Source organism: Dromaius novaehollandiae, chromosome W, assembly GCF_036370855.1.
Source record: "Dromaius novaehollandiae isolate bDroNov1 chromosome W, bDroNov1.hap1, whole genome shotgun sequence".
In the NCBI taxonomy this organism is placed as follows: Eukaryota; Metazoa; Chordata; class Aves; order Casuariiformes; family Dromaiidae; genus Dromaius; species Dromaius novaehollandiae.
Genome location: NC_088130.1, coordinates 59,740,590 through 59,763,691, shown reverse-complemented (window position 1 = coordinate 59,763,691; position 23,102 = coordinate 59,740,590). Strand labels below are relative to the sequence as shown.

Here is a 23,102-nt window from a genome sequence, read left to right as displayed (position 1 = left end):
CTTAAGCGAAACTGGGCTGTTGCTGCTGCCTGCCCTGCGGAGCCAAGAACTGGAATGAGTAGAGCAGGGAGCAGCCGCCTGTTCTCCCTCATGCTGCTTCGGGAGTAATCAGCTGAGCTCTAACTGCAAAGTTTTTCCGAGAGCACCTCTGTAGCATGCAAGAATGAATATGTGAGACCAGGAAAAGATTTTGACTTCGTCTGCTCGAAGTTGCGTAATTATTTATTTGATGTAAGTATTTGTAGCTTGTTGCTGGCTCACAATCTGGGAAGTGCAGGGTAGCACTTTGTGCACCCCTTTATAGGAACAGTGTGTGGGATGAGCAGAGGGCAGGTACGCAGGGGAATGGCAGTCGTGGGCTCCTTTGGGTGTAGGTGCAAGCATTATCAGTCCAGTCACTTGGCTATTTTTACATAATGTGTTGAAGTAAATGGCACTGGGAAACTCTCTTAGGAAGCAGTGATGTGTTGCTTTGCTGTGATAGCATGGACACAAACAGGCTGGGTGACAGCTCAGTTGGGGGGCGAATGAGCTCTTTTGGTGTTTAGGATAAAAATGCTGACCTGGTTTCTGTTGCAGCTTGGGGGATCTGGCTGGCAGACATAGAAAGTCATTTCAGCAGACATGAAAGTTGCTCTGCCCCGGGGGGCACGGCTACCCTGACTAAATAGTCCTCTCCCATGACTGTGGCCTTGGGCTCTGGCCAATTGTGGTGCTTAATCTCAGACTGTCAGACCAAGAAAGAATGATTTGCCCTCTGTGTACTGAAGTGTGAAGCCACATCATCTTCAATTGAATTACTCCCAGCTCATGCAAAGAGGGAGGAGAGCTATTGCTCCCCTAAGGAAAGCTTGTCACAATAGAAGATACTTTACAGCTTACAGAATAGCGTGCCACCGCAGTGAGCTTCCCAGACCGGGAACAGTTAGAGCGGAGGAAAGGGAAGAGTTATGGCATGTCTATATTATTCAAGAAAGCACCGTGCAAACTTGTCTGAAGTACTGCTGACTCAAGCAGCTTCTTCCCTATATTTTAATGCAGCACTGTGTAAAGATACTAGCTAGATGTCTCGGAGCAGCATGCCGGTTTGCCTAGCACTGCTCTTCGACTGCAGGAAGCCTCATCTCCATCAGGCTGGAGGAGGTGGATCATGATAGATAACAAGTGGAACAACCCCAAATGATGTAGGCTGCAAGACAGCCAGCAGGCCTATCAGTGTGAAACGCACACATGAACTAGCTAAACATGCTTCACTCAAAGATAATTTAGTCGATGAGTCCCCTGGAAAGTGTCCCTTATCAGAGGCTATGTCACATTTACAGCAGGCATAAGTAGCCTGTGTCTGATTTTCCTGCATCTTCTTCGTAAATGTCTCTGTGCCGAGGCTGCAGCCAGCTGGCCTGACCCTCAAGCAGCTCAGTTAGATTTGTGCAAACCTACTTCCTAAAATGTGCCAGTTTTCCCTAAGACCTAGACTCAGCATCAAAGAGTTCAGTGAAATCACAAAGGATGACGCATCCTTGTGGCCTGGTAGGAGTCTAACAGGGATATGCTCCAACTGCAAGAAAGAGAAACTTCCCAAAGGATACCTGGCTTTTTGGTATTTGGAGGTGGTGAGTCTTAATGGGAACGTCATCTTCTTTTAACAAAGGTATTTTCTAGACCATGTTGTTTGTTTCTTTTATCCCATTATGCTAATGACATGATGAAGTACTGACCTTTGTAGATGGAAGACTTAAATCTGCAAAAGCATCAAACAATTTTGTCCAATTTGTGGCTCACAGAACTCATTGCTTTGGGTGTGATTGTGATTTTAAAATGTTGTTTGTTATCTTTGTTTGGTTCCTCTCTGTATTTTTCTCTTCTTTACCTACAAGAAACAGAGGAATTGTTTGTTTTCCAGTTCAGCTGTAATAAATGATGACTCTGAAAGACTCCACTAAGTGTTCCTTTAACAGCTGAATTAACATTGTGGCCATGTAGACACAGCATGAATCCAGAGAAAGATGTGATGCTGGCAACTCCTTTTCCTTTAGTCTTTAACAGCATACTAATATCATACATAATGGTTGTTTGCAGGATCATATGGTGAGAGAAGAAACTAGGAGTCTCACTCCAAAGCAGTGTGCTGTTTTGGATCTCGCCCTGGATACTATCAAAGTAAGTGGTTCCACTTCTGTCACTGTCCTTCCTTTGCTCCATCCTCAAATACTGTTTGGGACGATGATGCCTGTTCCAGTTCTGGAAGTGTCAGCAATCCGTTGCTGCTGTTGTAGCAGTAAGGCACCAAGTGAGCCGTATTGTAAACCTCAACAGGCTCAAGTGACTGGCACGTGCTTGGAGCCAGCATATTTATATTTAAGAGTCTGGGGAGAAGAAAGCCATAAACAGGCCGTATTAGCTGATCTACTAAGAGCAGGATTTCCAGTGTAGAAGCTGGTTTTTGGCATTTTTAGCTCTTTCCATTCCATCTGCAAAACATCACAGTAAGTGTTGGTTGCTGATTGCAGTTCTTTAACTTTTTTCCGTGTTCTTTTTACTCTTAGCAATATTTCCATGCTGGGGGGAATGGTCTGAAGAAAACATTCTTGGAGAAAAGTCCAGACCTGCAGTCGCTTCGGTATGCGCTCTCTCTCTACACTCAGACCACAGACACTCTCATCAAAACTTTTGTCCAGACTCAGACAGCTCAGGGTAAGACTTTTTCTGTTGTTGGCAAAGTTGAATGGAGCTTACCACTCTGTTCATAATTGCTCTGTCTTGTTCTGCCAGTTTGCAGAGCGCTTTTGGCAGTAATGTTTCTAGAAACATGACAGTTGAGAACTTTTGAAACTGGGAAGGAGGGATAAGAGATTATTTCCTGCTCACCATTTACATTTTGAGAGCACAGAAATATGTGAAATATAAATCCTGAGGGTTGTGTGGTCGTTTTTCCTCAATGCTCATTTAACAGTCCCATTTCATGAATTAATGTGGGTGGGTGACTTAGAAGTGAAATTTGAAGTTATTGTACTGAGACTTGCACAGTGGTGTGGGAGACAATTTCGGCAAAACATCGCTGCAGAAACTAGTCGGTGCCGATGTCACAGGCCAGTTTCCAGCAGTTCACACAGCTCTGACTAATGCTGATTGGCAGCAATGCTGTGAGTCACAGGGCTACATGCTGCCTTTAAAGGGAACAGACTTCAGTGAGAGTAACGCAAGCACTGTTTTGTGTGCAGCCAGCATAGGACGCTAGCTAGATGATTAGAGATCTTAAGTATTGAAAGAAAATATTCACTACTGGCACATTTTGTGAGCTGCTAGGATGGGTCACTGGAGTTGTTTGGTAGCTCTCTGGGAAGTCAGGGTGCTGTTTCACTGGTTCAGAAATGGTAAATAGTTAATTATCTTTATCTTTCATTGCTCTTGTGGAAACATCTCCGGATTCTTGCACAGAATAAGCTGAACTGTACTCAGGGACCTTCACTGGCAGACTTTGAATCTTGCTAATCTCAGGAGGAGGATACAAATGATATTATAGGCTAGGTAGAAAGCGGGAACTGATGATTTAAGATTTCAGGCTGTTTAAGCGAAAGTCATAAGACTCCATGGGTGGGTCTTTCTGCCACCGTTTTGCTTGGCGTCCTGTTTCTTTCAGCCCTTCCAAACCCACAGCAGCTGGCAGCCCCACAGGCCATACTAACTCTGCCAGTATAGTGCCACACCAAGCACTGGAAACAAACGGAAAGCCCTCCTTAGCTAATGCGCTTTTCCCTGGTGTGTGAATGAGACTACTTGATACTGGCATTGCCCAACCGTTGGAGAAAGTACTGGTAATTCTGGGGATTTAGGGACTGAACCATCCCTGTCTTTAGCAGCACAATGTTTTTTTCCTTAGGCTGAAATACTGGGTTTAAACACTGAAAACATACTGGGTTTAAACACTTAACTAAAGAAACAGTACCTGCATTTGAGAAAATAGTCCTATGACTGTAGGTCCCAGCAGAGCAATGATGACATCCAGTGGCCAGAAAGGTCAAACACTGGTATATCCACAAGGGACTAAGGTTGGAATTAAGCTCTGTCTTTAGGATATAAGATGCACTCATTATGAGTTAGCCAACTATGTCTCATAACTGACTGATAACATTTCTTTGTGAAGTAGCTTATCAGAGACACTTTTGGGGACAGGTCCTGGGTTTGGCGGGCCCCTGAGAGGTCCAGCTTAACATCTCCTACATTGCTAGGCTGGGAGTTTTGGGGAAGAGAAGGCAAGGCTTGAGCTATGCTACCTACTGTCTGTAGGATCAGTGGTGGTATATCTCTGGAAGGCACAACTGGCTCCTGGGTTTGGGGCTAGAAAAAGGATGTTGCTTGCATACATTTCTGAGCATCCCCAGACCGTGGAACGACTTGGAGATTTGCTTATGCATTGGTGGGGCAGAAGGAACAGCACTCATATTTACAGCTGCCATTGGCTTTACAGAGCTCTGGTTGGTGTTTCCTTTTGCATAAGTCAAGCTTTCCACAGGCCTATGGGAAGACACGGCTGCCTGCAAAACCGCTAGTAGCGGTTGTGTGTTCCAGTTTGTGAGGCCTCTGTTGCCCTCCTCTTCTTCTAGAGCAGGCTTCTGTGACACAATGCTATTGGCCGTTTGTGCTGCAGTGTTGGATCAGGGCTTGCAGTTTAGTTATGCCAGCATAAATTCTCTTCTCATTTTAACCCAGACAATCCCTTACTCTGGGCGCCTTGCTCTCCAAAGCCTGTGTTGGTGCAGAAGATCTAAGGGGTTATTTAGTCTATCAAGAGCTAGAATATTTGTGTTGTATTTGTATAAGTGTCACCACTAATTGGATTGTAATTCACACTCTTCTCTCTTTATCCTGCCTGCTTCTTGCCTTTTGAATTCATGTCTCAGTGCATGATGGGAAAGGTATTAGGTTTACCGCTAATGAGGACGTTCTTCCTGATAAGGGTATGTTCAAGACTAATGTTGTTACCGTAACAACATTAGGCAGTTGAAAACTTGCCTTGCTTTCGAAGTCACCTTGCCCATGCTCAGAAACCTTTTCCAGAGATCCCTTTCCTGTGGTTCCCTGTAGAAGTGGACTGCTTGCATCCTACGGATAGAGCCCTGGGCTGTGCACGGGAGAAGTCTGCCTGAGAGCCTGTCCTGAAGCTTGATATTTATTCAGGGGATGTGAAAACCGTCCTGAAAATGGACTGTTTTTTGAGAGATGCTACAGACCTGTTCCCCTCCCCTCTATCGTGGGCTGTGTATTGCCGTGTTTCAAGTCTTGGACTTGCATGTGTATGTTCTGCCACGGGCAGGCTACTGGAGTACATGGTAATGACTGATATGCACTCAAAGTTACGGCCGAGCTTGAGACATCTGGCTTCGAGGGCGGGGAGGGTAGCTGGAAGTCTGCGTGCTCAGGAGTATGGAATAAACTTAAGTCTTGTGTTTCATCTCTCATTTTATGCTGTCCAAAACATTCTGGTTATTTTAGGTCAGATATGTCTGTAACACGTTGCACGAGCTCACTCTGCACTCTCACCCTCCAGTATCACCACACCAATGAGACTTTCATGTCAAGATTAAAATCTGCTTGTCACTGTATATGTAAGCATATGTTATGTACACAGTTATAAGTGACCAGAGTATTTTCACTGGCTATCTACAGCTATTGAATGCTTTTTTTTAAATCTGAGAGCATTTCAGTTAATATAACATTGATCTCTGTATAGAAAGACAAAAGTGAAGGTGTAAAACCCCAGTCTGAATCGGTCTTCCTCAAAGGTAATGGGACAGTTCGGCTGTCACTCCTCTGAAGCATCAGTGTCTCATTTATAGCCTATTAGCCGGCGACATATATAGCCACTACAGTTCAGTAAAATGAAGACCTGGACAATAATACTTTTGCTAAAATGCTTCTCTTCCTTTGCAAGTTCAAGGCTGTAGTGTTGTTAAATGACAACTATCCACATTGCTGGCTTGCATCAAATTCCCTGCCCTAGTTTACTTCCTAAGAACATGTGCTGACATGGCTGGATTACTGCGTCTGCTGATCTGCTTGCTCCTTGCAGGAAGGCTGGGAGCTGACGCATGCAAGGCCCTTGCTCTCTAAAGTACCTGAGGAGTAGAAAGACTTGCGTGTTTTGTAGCTGATGTTTCTGCAACTGCAGTCTGATAAAGTCCGAGAAGATATGCCTACATAATGTCAATAATCTTGCCTGCTCCGATGAAAAATGCTGACGATGTGAGTGAGGGGCCTTCACCACCAGATGGGTCAGGTCAAAGAAATCAAGCCCTCCAATTTTAACACTGTGCTTATGTACAGGAAAAAAAGAACAGTTCTGAGTGGGGGAAAAAAAGTACATGCAAGATAGCATACAAATTTTGTAGCCTAAAGGCTCTTTATTTTATTTAGATGAAGAATGAGTATCTATCCTAAGGTAATAATTTGAACTTCTATTATGTTTGCTCATATACGTTTACTTACAAATTAATGTAACTTTCTTTGTATACAATTTTTCTGTGCTATGTAATACACTCTGCAGAAAACCGCACAGATTAGCTCTCAACCTCCTGTCGTCTTTTTAATACAGGGTTTTCCTCCCTGCAGTCTGTTCTTGTAGAAGTTGACATTAGACCCATCTAATCAAAATATTTGTTTAATGGTATGCTTCAAGCTCCTTATCCTGAAGTCCAATCAAATACATCAGTTCTTTCTCTTCATAATGTGTTTTAGCCTCAAAATTGACAAAATAGCCCTTTTCTCCATAGGTGCTCAATTATTCTCTAGATATCCCAGTTACAACTGCATTGCTAATTGTCAACCTGAGGTCAGACAGTTATCAAAGGGAAAGTAAAATAAATCTCACTATCTCATCAAAGAACTTGATTTTCATTTCACAAAGTAGTCTTTTTCTGTAATTTACATGAGATCTTGATTTTTCTACCCAGATAAATGTCATTTCCCTGTTCTGCATGATAATTACGATTAGAAGTGGAAAAGCTGAACACATCCTGATACAAGAATTTTAAGGCTCATGTAATCTTTTATTCCCCTTGTGTTGTAACATGTTACCTTTTCCTCTGTGAAATTACATCTCATTTTCTCCTGGCTAATTGATAAAAGGAAGTAAGTATGCAGTTTGCGAATGCTTGCTTTCTCTTGACCTTGGATGGCATACAACAGTTAAGGGATTCACGTTATGCTCTGACGGGAAGCAGGCAGGCAATCGGTACGAAAGGTTTTATCTGAAGTACAGCATGGAAGGTTCTTGGAGGGTGAGACTGCATTATGGCTCAGTGCAAATCACTGTCATCTTTGTCTTTTTTTTTCCTGAACTTTCTCTCTGTTTTCCCCACCACCACCATCACGAAGCACACAGTCCCGTGAGATTATAGGAATGCTGATGCCCAGCACTGGAATGCCTGCATGTATATTCAACAGCTTGATAGGAACTTCTAAAAAATCCTTGTTCTCTGTGAGGGTCCATTATTGAATTTTAGAAGTCTTAATTTTTTTTTCTTCCTAGTATTCTCACCAGGATGTTATTTTTAGTGTTTCATGCGGGTTGGGCATGCAAGTCTGATGTTAATTTGCATTAATGTTACATTATCAGTGTTGACTGAAAAGCTGGCTGTGGAAGGTGTTCTGTGAAAAGGATATCGTCTTGCTGAGGCCATAAACCAAAGGTGGTGTCAATAACCAATAATCTGTGTGTGTGTGGTGGGGGGGGTGTCGATTTTCTTCCAACAGGGTCTGGTGTGGATGATCCTGTGGGTGAAGTGTCCATACAGATTGACTTGTATACACACCCAGGAACTGGTGAACACAAGGTCACTGTGAAAGGTATGAGAAAATGTGTTACTGCTCAGGATCTGTGGTTGTATCAAGACAAATTTCCAGCCTTGGAAGTCATAATATTTTTGTGCTAAACCACGCAATGTGAATCCAGAATTGTCTTTTCTGTTTCACATCAGGAACATGTAGAGAAACAGCAGATGAGCTTGTCCAGCCCAGCCAGTGACATGGCAATATGTAGTCCTGTTGTTTATTTGCAGTGATATATGAAGTAAACAAAAATCAGATGACAGCTCTCACCAGGCCCCACAGTTTAGCATGTGCTGCAAAGCACAGGGCAGCATGACAGAGTGGTCTTGCGAAATTGCTCAGCATGAGCCAAGAGATCGCAGAGCCACCAAGAGTTCAGAGGCTCTTCTCTGTCTTGAAGGCCAAACTGGTCCCTGAAGAGGCACTCTGAAAATAACCCAAGCAATGATTCATCTCGGGCTTTCTCTTCCTCTTTGGTCTCCCTTGCTTGCCTACAGTCTCCTTAAATTGTTTAATTTTCTCTAAAAATATATATACAGCTCTTCAGGCCCCGCTTCTCCAGGGTAAATCTATACCGTAATGTAAAAAGTGGCTTTCATAGATATTCCCTGTGCTTCAGTCTGTCCCCTGCAGTAACCTGGGAGTGGATGAGGATTAAAGAGCTAACAATTTGGGGGGTTTCCAAAGCTTTCTGAAAGAATCCACAGTTCATATGCTTTGCTGGTCTTTCCTGCAATCTCATTTTGCTTTTCAACAGACTTCTATATCAGGCCCAAAATGCCTCATTTTTTTCCTCATTGTGCAGCTGATCTAGCATTAAGGACAGAATTGGCAGGGCAACCTGCATGGAGCTGTACAAATGCCTGCTTCTCAGACTAATGTTTTGACTCTGCACATGGCAAAAGCCAGGTTCTGTCCCAAGTATTAAATTCCCTTTAAAGAACTTAAACAGGAACAAAAAAGCCTGTCGTAATACAACACGATCCTGCCCATGTGTGTCAGGACGCTTGCATGTTTTGGAGTGAACTTTGTCCTCTGAAACAAGGAACTGGGAGTTGATAGGAGCTGAGAAGGTTCCCAGAGTGACAGGGACAAATGAGCATTTACTGGAAAGCAGGTTCTGACTCTCTCTTCCAGTTGTGGCAGCCAATGACCTGAAGTGGCAAACATCCGGCATGTTCCGTCCGTTTGTTGAAATTACCATGATTGGGCCCCATCAGAGTGACAAGAAGAGGAAGTTCACGACCAAGTCCAAGAGCAACAACTGGGCTCCCAAATACAATGAAACCTTTCACTTGTAAGTATGAAAAATAGCCTAAAGATCTGACCTGGAAAGCGCAGATGCTGAGTGCAGATAGGGCCTTGCAATTCAGCGAGCAGCCTGGCCAGGGCCGAAAGGACTACTCAAGCCAGCAGCTTGGCCCCACGCTTGGTGTCCTGGCAGGAAAATCTAGAATATGGGAGTGTTTGCTGTGGGTGGGATGCTGTCAGCAGTGTCCTTTGGCTACCTTTGGCATTGGGTATCCTATCAACATATTTCACTGTGCTCTGTCATTTTAATGAACTTTATATCTTTTGTTTGTAGCTTGTAGGGTTGAGGCTAAAAGTTCATCATGTATTTTGGATTTGTTGGGGTTTTTTTTTTTTTTTTTTGTTAATAAATATTTGTTTCTGTCTCGACTTGACTTGACCTGCAGGACATGCTTTCTGAATCTGTTTCCAAGGATACAGTCCTTGGAATTAGTAGTGGTTACGTTGCTACAATTTCAGACTTTCTAAACACTAAGCATTGATCTCTCCTAATTTGGCTTTCATTATTACAAGGCATCTTCCTTCTTGAAAGACTCAAAAAAAGGAGCTACAGACCCGTCTTTGCCTAGCTGTACAGTAAGAATGAGAGGAGTAGAGATGACTAGCAAAAGAGTGTAAACATCTTGGAGGAGAGGGACTATCCATATAATTTTTTTATTGCTTTGATGAAAAGAAAGATCTGACAGGCTTCCTTAAATGAAGAGATTTTTGTGCCTTTTTTTTTAACTTTACAAGTATCAGAAAGATTGGCAGTTTAATTTTATTAGCTCTTGCTTTAATGGAAGGTCTGAATTTTTAACAAAGACTTCATCTAATTAAAATATTAATTACTGAAATGAAGCAACTTTTAGCACAAGCGGAAGTGTTTCAAGTTATCTGATTTGAACATACTATTAGCATAGCTTTTAATGTTCTCTGCTTCTCTCATATCACAGTTTAGCACAAACACACATGCAAAGGCAAGCTGAAAAGAGTTGTTGGCTTTTTCTTTTTAAATATCCAGGTTGTCTTTATCAGCCATGAAACAGCAAAAACACCCATATGCCATATATTTCACTTCCCCCTCTCTAACCCTGGTCTTCCCCCCCCCCCCCAACCTGAATTTTGTAGAGTTTTTCTGTAGAAAGCAGTTTTCTATGGCTCATCTAGAACTCTAGGCAGCTGCTGACACCTTTCTGCAGAGAAATCGATATATTCTGCAGAGAAATCGGTATATTCTGCTGAAGCTATAAACAAACTTGTGTGTGTGTTTCAGCATACTGGGTAATGAAGATGGCCCTGATGCCTATGAGCTCCAAGTTTGTGTGAAGGACTACTGCTTTGCTCGGGAGGATCGTGTGCTGGGCATAGCAGTGATGCAGCTCAGAGACATAGCGGACAAAGGAAGCTGTGCTTGCTGGTGCCCACTTGGGCGCAGGATTCACATGGATGAAACTGGACTTACAGTCCTGCGGATTCTCTCTCAAAGAACCAATGATGAAGTTGCCAGAGAATTTGTAAAGTTGAAATCTGAATCTCGTTCCACGGAGGAAGGCACCTGAGCTGAGCTGTGTAATGTTCCCTATTCTCTTCTGCCTTGTGCCAATATGTGCAAGTGTTCAACAATTCTCCCTTATTAATTACAAAAGGTTTTTCATGTTGTCTTTGTCAGTTCTGATAGCGCACGTGTGCTGTACAGGAAACAAATCCATCAATCTGATGTGAATTATTTATTTTTTAGTAGCTGGGTAAGACACTATAGAGAATGAGACAATCTCTCCTTATTTAAGATGCAAATTCTGCTTTGTGTATATACATTATTTTATACTGGAGGCTGGGTATGCTGGGTTTTGTCGATACGCAGCACTGTGATTTTATCCTCTGAAGTTGGCAGATGTTAAAAAGGTTCTACATAATCACACTACAAAACAAACCAACTGCATGGAAACTAGGAGGAGAACAGTGATTTGGGGTTTTGGCAAAGCAGTTATTCCTCATTGAATTCATGTACTGTGGAGCTGCCAAGGGATGTTGTTGCACAGATTTTATTGGTGCCCCAATGTGATACGCAGACACCTCAACATCTGCTTAAAAAAGTAGTTGTGTGCTGCTTTGAAGATGCACACCAAATGAATGTATGACCATGGATGTGCTGCTGTGAGCATGGGCAAGACCAGTGGGACAAGTGCGGAGGGGCCTAAGATCTCATAGCCAAAAGCTGCAAAGGCCGCACAGCAGGAGCAGACTGCAGCTGCCCTGCTACTGTAATTAGCTGGTGTGTCTTGGAGAACATAACTCTCTGAATGCTGCTGGGGTTCTTGCGTTAACATGGGGATGCTCTAAGCTGCCAAACTCCACAAGTCGCACTTTGGCTACTGTGACCAATGTAGTAGGGAAGGGAACAACTTTAGGGCAATGGTGAATAATAAGGCTGCTATATACCTTTTTCACTTCAATATTCTTCTGTTAGTTTTACATGGGTTTGGATAATTTAATACTTGCAGGCTTTCTGTAGCATTTTCTTTCCCTGAAACAGCGAGACCATTCCTCACTATGAACTTGTTTGGGAGAGAGCAACACATTTCTCCTCTGTGAGCCCTCAGTCCTCAAGGTCAAGGTGCAGCAGGTCCATTCTGTTCTGATTTTAAAGTTGCTGTTGGCCATGCTGTGGTTGATCCATGCTGATTGTCATTATTCTGTGATTAATGATACCACTGAAAAATGTTTTTGCACTAGCGTGAAGAAGCATCCAGATTTGGGTTTTTTTGCAAAATGAAGTGATGTCCTGAGCAAAGTGGTTGCAGGGATGTCAGAATTTCTGACTGAAGTTTCCTAAGCAGAAAGGACTGGAGTAGTGATTGTACCGAGGTTTTTTTGTTTGTTTGTTTTTGTTGTTTTCCAGTTGTTTGTTTGCTGTTTTCAGCTGCCCTTGTACTCTGGAAAGCACAGCTGAAACGAGCCAGTCCTTACCCATAAAGTACTGTAATACTGTCAATAAATTCAAGGAGTGTGTATTGAATGACTTTTTTTTTGTATTTTATTTTCTATTTTCTCTGACACTTGTACAGCTGTATGATAGGACTCCTCTATTTCACAGGCCTGCTTGTAGAGTTCTGAGACTGCACATCTGCTTTGTTCTTGTCCATGGTGTATTATAATAATGCTCTCCAAAACTCCACACTATCTGTCATGATTTTGAATCATTGTATGTGCCATTGTTACAAGAACTGTTAGTACAGTCTTTAATAAACTCTTTTAGCAGCATTTGGAGTTGTCTATTGAAGCGTAACTGTAACTGGATTTACTAAATTGTGTAGGGCAGAATCACTGCTGCATCTTTGCAAATTAGTCTTGTTTAGTACACTTTTTTTTTTCCTTTGGTACTGTAGATGCCCAGCAAAAGGTATGAGTTAGTTCCCTTCTCCGTGATGCAGTGCCTCCATCTTTGACATCTTTCGCTGAAGTTCTTGGCTTATGAAAGTGCACTGGGATGTAACAGAAAAACATAGAGAGCAATTTATTTCCTTTGATTCTCCTATCTTGCCTTTAAGTCAGGTTTCCTTTGTGTTCAGGTAGCCTCCTGAAGGTGCTAAACAAAAAGAGTCAGGCAGGCAGTAGGATATTGTACAGATAACGCATGAGGAAAAATATGTATCCAGCTTGATTCATAGCTTTCATTCCGATGTGAACATTAGTAGTCTGTAGATGATATTGACAAGAGATGAAAGAATGAACCTTCTTAACGTCAACTAAATTACTCCCTCTCCTTGTTTTTTGGGGACTCTGCCAATTTCAAGCAGACAAGCTCAAATAACTCGCAGAGACTCATATTTCTTGATCATGCAGGCCTCAATTCATTGTGCTCTGAGATGCAGTTCTTTTGCTTGGGTAACGTATGCTTAGCAATGTGAGTACCAGTAACTCAGCTAACTCAAGGTCCAGCCTGTTGCTATAATTCTGTTTCTAGCTTAAGCATGTGAAATTCTTGAGTTTGATGACATGTCCCATGTGATGGGCTATCTAGCACACCCTTAAAGCCCCACTTACATGCTGTTAGGTAGACATAAATTTCTAACTCCTTGCTGTGTTCACTTGTCATTGCTTCAGCGAGCACTGCACAGGAGAGAAACCAGTAAAAGACTAGTCAAAGGGAAGAAGCCTGAATCAGGCAAGGAGTTTGGCCATTATTAACAGACCCAGGAACCCAAAACTCCTGAATGTATTGCCTATCCACCAGTCTAGTGTTTGTCCTGCAAACCAAGTTTGTGAACTTCTTAATTATAGATTCAACTTCCTTAATCATTGCCTTGTAACATGTTCAGCTGAAACTGCCTGCCTGTCTTGCATTGTTTCTTGAATTTCTTCTCATTCTCTGATGCTTTTAAATTTTCTTTTCTGCCAGAAATTCATGCAGACCTGAGCTACAAACACTTGGACTTTCTCTTGTACCTGTGGCCCTAAAGTGTATGGCAGTGGTTCTTTGGAACTTGCCAGCTTGGAGATTTTCATATATCTGAACACCTGCCTAGCATTGTTACTGAAAGGATAGTGGGGTTGAGATGTCCACTGAACTCTTTGATATCTGGTTCTCTTCACATCCAAAAATATTGGTGTTCAGAGTAAATGCATCACTAAGAGGGAATGGACAGAGGCTGGAAGAATCAGCTTTCTCGCCCTTCTTTCCTTGATTTCTCCCCCCACACCCCCCTTCATAGAACCAAAGAATAACTTAGGCTGGGAGGAACCTCTGGAGGTCCCTGGGTCAGTTCCACTCAAAGCAGGGTGAATTCTGAAGTCCTTGTCCAACACCAATTAATGGTGTTACACACTTCAGGTGAAATGTCACTTGCCTCATAGCTAGATGTTTCAGACACGTATGCTGAGTGAATAAAGGCATTTCTGTGGATTTCCATTGTCTTTCCTCCAGCTCTAGGAGCTACAGACTTGCTATCTTGACAGTGATGCTAGGTAAGATAACAGTGAATTCAAGACCATAGCAAGACATCAGAAATCACAAATACATTGGTTTCAGAGTGATTTTGTGTGGGTATGTTTTTACTCTTTATTTTTTTTATTTGATGGAGTTACATGACTGTCCCAGAATACAGTTGTGTTTATCAAACTTGAATTTTCCTACAGCACTCGATTTAATCCAATGTCCTTTCTGATTAATTGTGAATTAAAAATGGGCTCTCCAGCAAGTTTCAAAGTGGATCTGTTGGAGAGATGGGAGAGTGGAGAGATGAGAAAGTGGTGCTGTTCCTAGTAGGGTTCCTCATGTCCAAGTCCTCAGTCCTGTGATATCTGGAGCGAGTGAGTGTGGAGAACACAAAAGTGATCCACAATAGTGTTGTGCACGTCTCTCTTCACTCTTTCAGAATGCTTCTCAAAATGACAGCTAGGCATAGGTAATACACTGTATGTGTGTATACCTACATTTCTTGGCATACTTGGGGTGGAAACATCACCACAAGAGTTAGAAGAGGCTGTTCTAAGAATGCCATGGCAAAGGCACCAGAAGCACCAGTGCGTGGTAAGTTGCCTGCTATCCCATCCGGGATGAGCCTGTCTGCAGCCTGACTGCCTGACAGTCTGATTGCTCTGACCTTAGGGCTTTCTGCTGGGCCTGTGGGAGCAGCTGTGTGGTTTCAGATCAAGAGTCCATCCAGCCCAAATCCTGCCTCCAAGAGTTGTTCAAGCAGCAGTCCAGAGGCAGAATAAGGTAAACTAATGATGCTTCCTTCTGGTATGCTTTAAGGTACTGACAATATTTAGCTCAGGGGATGTTCCTGAGCCTGTGATTTCTCTTTAGTAAGTCCTAAGTTATCCTTCTTCTGTCTCCCCTTGAGTCCCTAAGAAGGAGGTTCAAGGATTTAGAATTTGTTGTGTGAAGTCCGATCTTTTTTGAACCTGGTTCCCACTAATTTAATCTGATGCCCCCCATTCTTGTGTTTGAAAAGATGCTGAAGTGTTGGTCCTATGCACCCTTCCCAGGCTAATCAGCATACTGTAGACCTCAAATGTATTTCCCCTCCTCCTTCCCATCATTGCTTTTTGGGGCTGCAGTATCCTAGCTGAGTTACCATAAAACTTTGCTAATCTTCATTGCTTATCTCTGAACCTTTTCCATTTATGTGGATAGTTTCTGAGCTGAGGACCAGAACTACAAGTACCAGAATAGCATCCAGCCTTCAAGGTGTGGATGAACTGTGCGAGGAGGAAGCCTTTTGAAGGAGGCAGGTTGCTCCTGATCTTAAGAGCAATGGAGTCAGCTAGCCCAAGATGAGCTTCCTGGTTACAGGAGCAGGGAGCAGACACACATCCAGACTCCTAAGGTGACAGAGAGAGCTTTCCTAGAAACCTGAAAGAGAAGTTAGAGAGGTTGCTGCAACTTGGGAAGCCAGCCTTACCCAGAACAAACCTGACAGAAAGGAGCCATCCTGCTGAGATTTGGGGGATGGCGAAGATCTGTTTTTTTAAAAAAAAACTTTTATTTCTAGCCCTTATTTGAAAAGATGAGACAATTTTCTAAGAATAGAGAGAAAGAAAGCCTAATTTTGTATTTGACAGACTTATTATTCTTTGGGAAAATCCCTTCTAAGTTGTGGCCAGCTCAGGGCTGTGACGCTCACCCTCAAATAAATGGGTTGAAAGACAGCAGGAATCAAAAGGGTGATGCATGGTTGCGAGTACGTGACAGGGAAAGAAAGGGCTTACAGGAAAGGACATTGTATTTTTAGGTTTGAGACAAGAGAGGGTAGAGAGCCAAGAGCTGATGTGAGAAGGGTGTTTTATCAGTCTTCCTGGAAGATACTAGCAAGATGTCAGATGAAAATAAAGTGGGCAGGAGAATGGGAGGGTCTGGGGAGTGGGTAGGACATAGTGAGGAAGCAGCTGGCATTGCCAGCATGGCATTTGATTTTCCAGTTTCTGGATGACAGCACTGAGGGGTGAGGCGGTGTAGTGGCAATGGAGGAAATAAGGCTGGTCGTGGAATTTCCTCCAGACACTTGTCATCTTCTTTTTCTGTTCTTATGCTCTCATTTCCTCCCTTTGAGAGAAAACTCTAGACTTTGATCCCTATTGTGTTTCCACATGAGTAAAGTTTGTGAACATGTGCAAAAAGGCTAAAGAGGCCAGCAGTATTTCCTAGTGCGGGGTGGAACACACCCTGTGGGTCAGAGCCCTCCCTGGCAGCTGTAGGCTAATCCCACAAGCTCCTCTTTTAAACCAGGAGTGTGGACAAGAATTTAACAATGTCTGGAGGATTTTTTCAGAACTTCACTTCTCTAATACTTGGATATCTTTGCAGTTGCAGCCAGAGCTGATGTATGGCCAGTTTAGAAATACTTGTTCTTACATCAGCAGTGTTCTTCAGTTTGATTAAGTCTCTTCCCTGGCTCCTGATACTTGCATAACATTATCTCCACTAAACTTTGCTCTGCTGATCTGGATAAAACTTAGTTTTCTGCCTGTAAGAAGTATTCTCTATTTCCAGTCCTTTCTTTGTATCTGCTCTGAAGCACAGCTATTCAAGCATCACTTCTTTCCCTAGCTTTTAGAAGAGCTCATTATGAATCCCCTACCTCCATGGGCTTCTCACAGTGCTCAGCCCATTTCCTTTATGTCACCTCATAGTTCTTTTGCTAATCCCAGTCTCCTCCTAACAGTTCCCATCTGACAATGTGTGTAATGCTTTTCTCGAGTCCCGGTAGATTTGATCTGCTACATTTGCCCCTAGAATTAGGTTTGCCCAGCCAGCAGCCTGTGGTAAGATGCAGGTGGCTGAGCAGTTCCTGAATGACTTTGAATGTCTCTTAGTATCATGAACTTAACCCTGCAAACTGCCCCTGCTCCCAAGTCATCTCAGAAGCAATGAAGCAAGCTTACGGAAGTGTAAACCTTTGACAGGTTAGAGCTAGGAAATCATTTATGAAAGGACAGGTCAAATTGATCCTGCATATTCTACCTTTGCTAAATCCACATTGCTTTTTGTCTCATTTCCCATCCTGTCTTTATTATTCTGTCCTGCAAATTTGTTCTAAAGCTTTGCACACTGTTCAGGTCAGCCTAACACACTGGAAGTTGCTTGGACTGTTTCCCCCCTAGGATACATTACAGATTTTGCACATTATTCTCCAGTCACATAACTTCCACCTACACAGGTGAAAAGATCCTTGCTACCAAAACTCCAATTCCATCTTTCAGTGTTTTCAGAACTGTAGGATGGAAGTGATCCATTTCCAAGGATTTGGGAGGTTTGAGCCCTCTGAAATTTTAGCTATCTTAATGCAGTACTTTCTATTTCCTTAACCTCTGTTTTCAGTCACTTTGCCTCTTCTGTATGGACAGGCCCTCTGAGGCAAAGTTCATTTGTGGGATTTCTCTGACTCTCTCCTTCCTGAAAACGAGCATATGACTGAAGGAACCAATATGCCTTTGAAGCCAGTCCCTCAGTCACCCATGATCATGAAATAGGCCTAAGACTAAGTAAAGTCCACAGGAATATCCACTCTGCTCCCCCTCAGACCAGAACAGCGAGGGAATCCTCGAGCATCATATCAGCAACTCAGAGTCTCAAGGAACTGTGATGTGCTACAAGAAGAGAGCAAGAGAGAACTGCAGCACAACAACCATGTTAGCAAATTCTTTTCTCCTGAACAAGTCAAAGTCAAACATGGCCAGAACAGCAGGCATCTGTAAATCTGGCTTGGGGAAGTCCATGCTGAGTGCGCTGCCTAACACTGAGCAAAAGTAAGATACAGAGGCATTTGAGGTGTTTTCTTTTTGCTGTTGGTACATTGCAAAATACACTGAAGAGGAAGAGATATTAGAACAGCTATGCACTGGGAAGGAAGAATGAATGTTTCTGGCAGCCTACAGAAGACAAGCAGAAGTCCTGAAGCGTAGCATTGGTTATTTCAGTACTAATGTGATGTGATAAATAATGCAAGTATATTGAAAGTTCAGATAAGAATATCAGATGAGATTCGGAATGCTTAGAGACTAAAGCTTTTATTCAGAGATATTAATCTTGCCCTTGAGCATCCAGAGTGATGGCAAGCCTGCAATGCTCATCACAAACTGTGTCAAAAACTTTTTCCGGCCCATTAACAACTTCACTCTGAGACCAAAGCACTAACTTCAAATTCTGCCGTGAGAACATACATGGCAACTCTTCCTTCTTCTGTTCCCTCAGTCTCTGTGCCTCTTATACTATCTGAACCTTTACATTCTCTGTCCTTGACAAGATTAACTCAGATGAACTTTAATGAGTTCCTATTTATCTCTACTTGATTTTCAATATGTGGAGTTTTTTGTTTTAGGAAGTAAAAGCTTTACAGATTTGTATTTATCCTAGCATTTAAACAGCAGATAATTATTGGACTAGACAATAGTGCTCTTATGAGTTGCTGGTTTTAGTATTTTCACACCTTATTGGAACCAAATCTGGAATAACACCTCCTTTTATTCTCTTGGTGACTATGTGGTGACAAGATCTGCCAGCTGTCATATCTGATAGTGCCATTATTAACAGTAGCTCCTCACCAAATGCTAGTTTCCTGTAATGGCAACTGCCAGCCAAAAGCATTTCCATCTATTGGCTATAACGTAGAGAAGGGAGAATATCTACCCAGTGAACCAACCTATGGGGAGGGATATTTGACTTATGTGGGTTTTGCACAGAAGCACTCTGGATGCTTGCTGCACATCTCTTTCCTAAGATGCTCTTTCCCCAAACCCCCTCTTGTTACTCACCGGTGTTTGGCAAACTGAGGAAGGTAAACCTGGCCTGTCTGCACCTTCAGAAGCAGAAGGTATAATTAACTTACTGTGGTTTATCTCACCCCTAGTCACAGCTACAGAAGCAGAGAGGCATATCGCTTTGGTAGCTGCAAGAAGTGATGATGTCAAAAAGCCACCTTTAATTGAAATCCCTACTAAACATGGTCAGTTTATACTTCTCTTAAGCACAGCATCTTGTCATGCTGCAGATCCTTATTTGGAATTATTTTCATGTGCCTGGAGTCAAGCCTAGGTCAAGTCATTTTGTTTTAGCAAAGGAGGAAATTTCTGAGGATGATAATCACGGATGCAGTAAACCCACACAATGGTGACCAAGGTTTTCTCTCAAAGTTTGGCAGATGCAGTCAAATATTCCCTTGTGTACGTGGGGGGAGTGAGTTTGTAGAAACAAACACCCTGTGTGTTTCAAGGAAATTTCTTGTTCAGTTTTAAAATGCTTTAAAAAAAAAAACCAACCACTCACCAAATACAGATACCTTCAATACCCTTCCTTCATATGTAAGTTCATACACTAAGCATCTTTCAGGCGCTTTATCCTTTTATCTCCCTTTCCTCTCCTTTGGAAGTAGTAGAACAGTCATCAGCAGGAGTTTGAGACCTCAGTCAGCGCAGAACTATTGTACTGCAGTTACGTAGGCTGCTCTGTGTGATTTTTCCCAAATCATCCTTTCATTATAGGGCTGTACGAACAATCCCAGTTTTAGCTGCATGTTTTTCTGCAGGGGGAGCTTGTAGTCCAGTCTAGAAATTGGAACTAGGAAAACCAGCTGGAGAAGATCCAGTTTGTTCAGCCAGAGTCCAGATTAAGAAAATTCCTGCTGTTACTCCCTGAATGAAGGAGGTGCAAGGGTTTCAGTCACCTGGTTACTCCTGTATGCTGTGAAATTCATTCTCCTAAAGTAACAAGCTATGAAGGAAATGAAAGTAAAACCTCTGTCAGAGGAAGTTTGGCTTTACAGATTTTTAGGATAATATACCAAACCTCTTCCATTTTGCGACTAACAAGCTTAAACCAGGCTTCCAAGTTTCAGCAGAAGCACTGATTTCCGTGGTGGTAAGCCAGTGGTTACAAGCCACACTTCCCAGCAGTCATCTAATAATTGGTATTACAGTACTCGGTAATCATCCCCTTCCCTATCTGTTTCAGGCCTTTTCACAACAAAAAAGGCACCTCTGTTGGCTGTGTACAACCCTTACACTTCAGAGATGTAGCGATGTTAGTAAATGCCTTTTGTCTAGACAGTCAAGGTGAGCTGTGCCTGTCTATGCTCACATCTTTTGTTTCTGCTGTTCAGAAACTCTGAGGCATCTCCTGCGCTGCCTGCACTAACTGTAGCAATCAGTCAATTTGCTGAAAGTTGAAAATTATTAGCTACGGCTGTGTGCAGTTTGAACCACAGGGAAATAGCACAGGGGGATAAGAGAAGAATGTGGCTTGAGACGTGCAATCTTCTCTGCACAATATGTGATGATGAAATGGGAGGAAAAAAAATGTTTTCCTCCTTGGCTTTGCTGCTGTTCAGTCTCTGCTGTCTGTCCAATACCATCCCCAAACCAGCAGCACTTGTGGTAATGACAGCTCACATCTGTTATGTAAAGCAGTGTTCTTTCCAATATAATGAGCATCAGTAAATTAATGCCAGCGCTGTTACCAATTTTGCACATTCTAAAAGTTTCATCTGAATTGTGCAGTGTGGTTTTAAAGGATTGACAGAAAAGTGTGATTTAGTGGAAAGCACCAGTAGCCTGAGTTTAAAAAGTAATCCTCTTAAGCAAATAAAACCCATCATCTTCAGCGACAGAAGATCCCACCAATTCTTTCACAGTTTACTACCCCCCAGTTTACCAAGTTCACTACAGACTATTAAGGCCTTTTCCTGTACTCTGCCAAAGACATGATGACCACAATATGCATAACATCCATAGAATCAGAGCCAGGGAAGAACCAGTAGGTCATTTAATCTCCTCTGCTGCATTATACAGGTTGTAGTGTTATCTCCCAGTTAACTCTGTATTGAGCTCAACAGCTCCGGATTTCTGTCATCTCCCCCAGAAGGATATCTTGCTGCTAAGACACTATGAAATGGAGATCACCCCACTTCCTTTGGTACTTTGTTGTATTGGTTAACTGTTTAGAAATGTTTAGCTTTCAAATGTTATTTTTTTTATTCACTTCTATCCACTGATGATTCTTATATTGCAGACTCACGACAGGAGGACAGGTGATAGAGCAAAAAAAAGATGAAAGGTCTGACTAGATTGTCCAGCTGTACGTTTATCAGAAAAAACATTAGTTGAAATGGACCCACATGGACCCAATCAACTTGCAGCCCACAGACCTAGGGAGGAAATTAGGTCCAAAAGAAAAGAAGGAAGGAATGCAAGATTAGAAGCTATTACCAGGTTCTGTGCTTCAGTATTTCAAAAGTCTCCTGGAAAGATCAATGTTCCCCCCTTTTCCCTCCCCATGAACAACCAATTAGAAATAAACTGAAAAAATATATGTTTCCTTCTCCCACCTCTCCTGTGAAGCACCCGCAGTAGATCAAAGATTGGCAGTCCACCTTCTGTGGGTCACAGGTGACACAAAGGTTCCCTTTCTGAAACGTCTGGTTGGTACCTCTAGCACAAGTGCTCAAGGTCATACTGATAAACAGATGGGGTCAAGATGAAGTATTATTAAAAAGTGTGTTGACTTGTGCTGCAGAGGGCTTCCACCTAGCTCCTCTTTACAGCCTTGAATCAATTGCCAAAATCTTTTGGCACCTCTCTCCCAACTAACTTTTTGTCAATGAAAGGGCCTTGCCATTTGGAGGCTTCTCAATTCATCCTGTCATCTGCTTATGGCAAATATCAGGTCAGTCCTCTGAGGACTGAAATATTTTTGTCAGCTAGTGGTATAGGTTCTTACCACCTTCTCTTATACACACAGTTGGATTAGATGATCTAAGGGACTGGCTAGAGCTCTGTGGACTATGAATCCTAGACAGAAATATATATATTTTTTTCCGTATTAAAAACAAGCCCTCTGAATCTTCAGGAATTTCCTCCTGTGTTACTAACGTTGCAAATAATTAAGAAAATGAAGTAGCTAGTTCTAACACAAGACAATAAAAAGAACCTACAGATTGTTTATAACAGCATCAGAAGCAATGCTGGATGACTTGCACAGCTTGTGGTTAGGATCCTTACCCAGAATAGACAAGTGTCTGGAAGCCCCTGTAGTTCTGTAGCCCCCTCACACTTGTCGCTTGTGTTGTGGAGCATTTTGCAACTACGTAATAGACTCTTTTGCAGAACTATAAACATAACAAAACTCTGACACAGGGTACTTAGTGAGGATAAAATCATTTTCTTGACAAATGGTGTGAAAGAAATCCTTCTTCTATCCACAGAATAGCAGCACAAGCAGACTTCCCATGTACTCGCTATGCCAGTATGCCTGAATCCTGGTCTGCATATGGGATTTTAGCCAGGAGTAACACGTTCTTCACCACTCATGTAAGTTTTTACCTCTCCTAAGTATCCTACTTGGGTAGGGTAATGTTGCACAAGCTGATGCAGTGCAGAAACACGAGGATGAGATTTCAGCAAGTGTTGTAGTTTCGCTGGCACAACACTACTCCAACCAACCGTGGGGCCGATTAACTGTATTGTGTTTTTTGGGGCTATGTCTGGAACAGACATTGCTCGTATCAAGCACAGTAAGCCCATGATAGAGCATGTAGAGCAATGGCTCATCCAGTTATGAGGAAAAAATAATTTTTTATCAAAAATGCTCAAACTTTGATTAATTTTCATTCTACCATTTCCTGTGCAAGTCTACTTTTCTGCCTTTTCATGCATGCATGCAACAATAGGATTGGCTGTGCAATCACAGCATGTATCCCTATGTTGACTGTTGGGCAATAAATCAAGGAGAAAGCTATACCCCTTGAACTAAAGACGTAACTGGAAGCACCATTGGCAACAGCGGCAGATATTTCACTGTATCCTGGGCATCCAGTTCATACAGTTTGGCATGTATGAAAGGCCCTATCTTCCTCCTCTTGTGCAGATGTGGCATAAGCGTGCCGTGTTGCCATCCAGAGCATTCCCACGTAGAAACAGTATTTACTCAAGTTCCCTTTCAGTGCAAAGCACGAAACCCAGCAGGAAGACACTATGTCGCAGGCAAA

General features: G+C 42.6%; 1 protein-coding gene across 4 annotated transcripts in view; it reads left to right on the top strand.

Moving 5' to 3' along the window:
• The window catches only part of LOC135323470 (protein unc-13 homolog B), a 218,247-nt gene extending 205,866 nt beyond the window's left edge, over positions 1-12,381 (top strand). For all 4 annotated transcript variants that reach the window (XM_064500800.1, XM_064500799.1, XM_064500801.1 and 1 more), the window contains 5 exons: positions 2,080-2,160; positions 2,547-2,694; positions 7,753-7,845; positions 8,965-9,124; positions 10,394-12,381. In XM_064500800.1, the coding sequence (XP_064356870.1) occupies positions 2,080-2,160; positions 2,547-2,694; positions 7,753-7,845; positions 8,965-9,124; positions 10,394-10,679 (768 nt within the window). In that variant the 3' untranslated portion in view covers positions 10,680-12,381. The remainder of the gene's footprint in view (positions 1-2,079; positions 2,161-2,546; positions 2,695-7,752; positions 7,846-8,964; positions 9,125-10,393) is intronic.
• Positions 12,382-23,102: the final 10,721 nt, after the last annotated feature.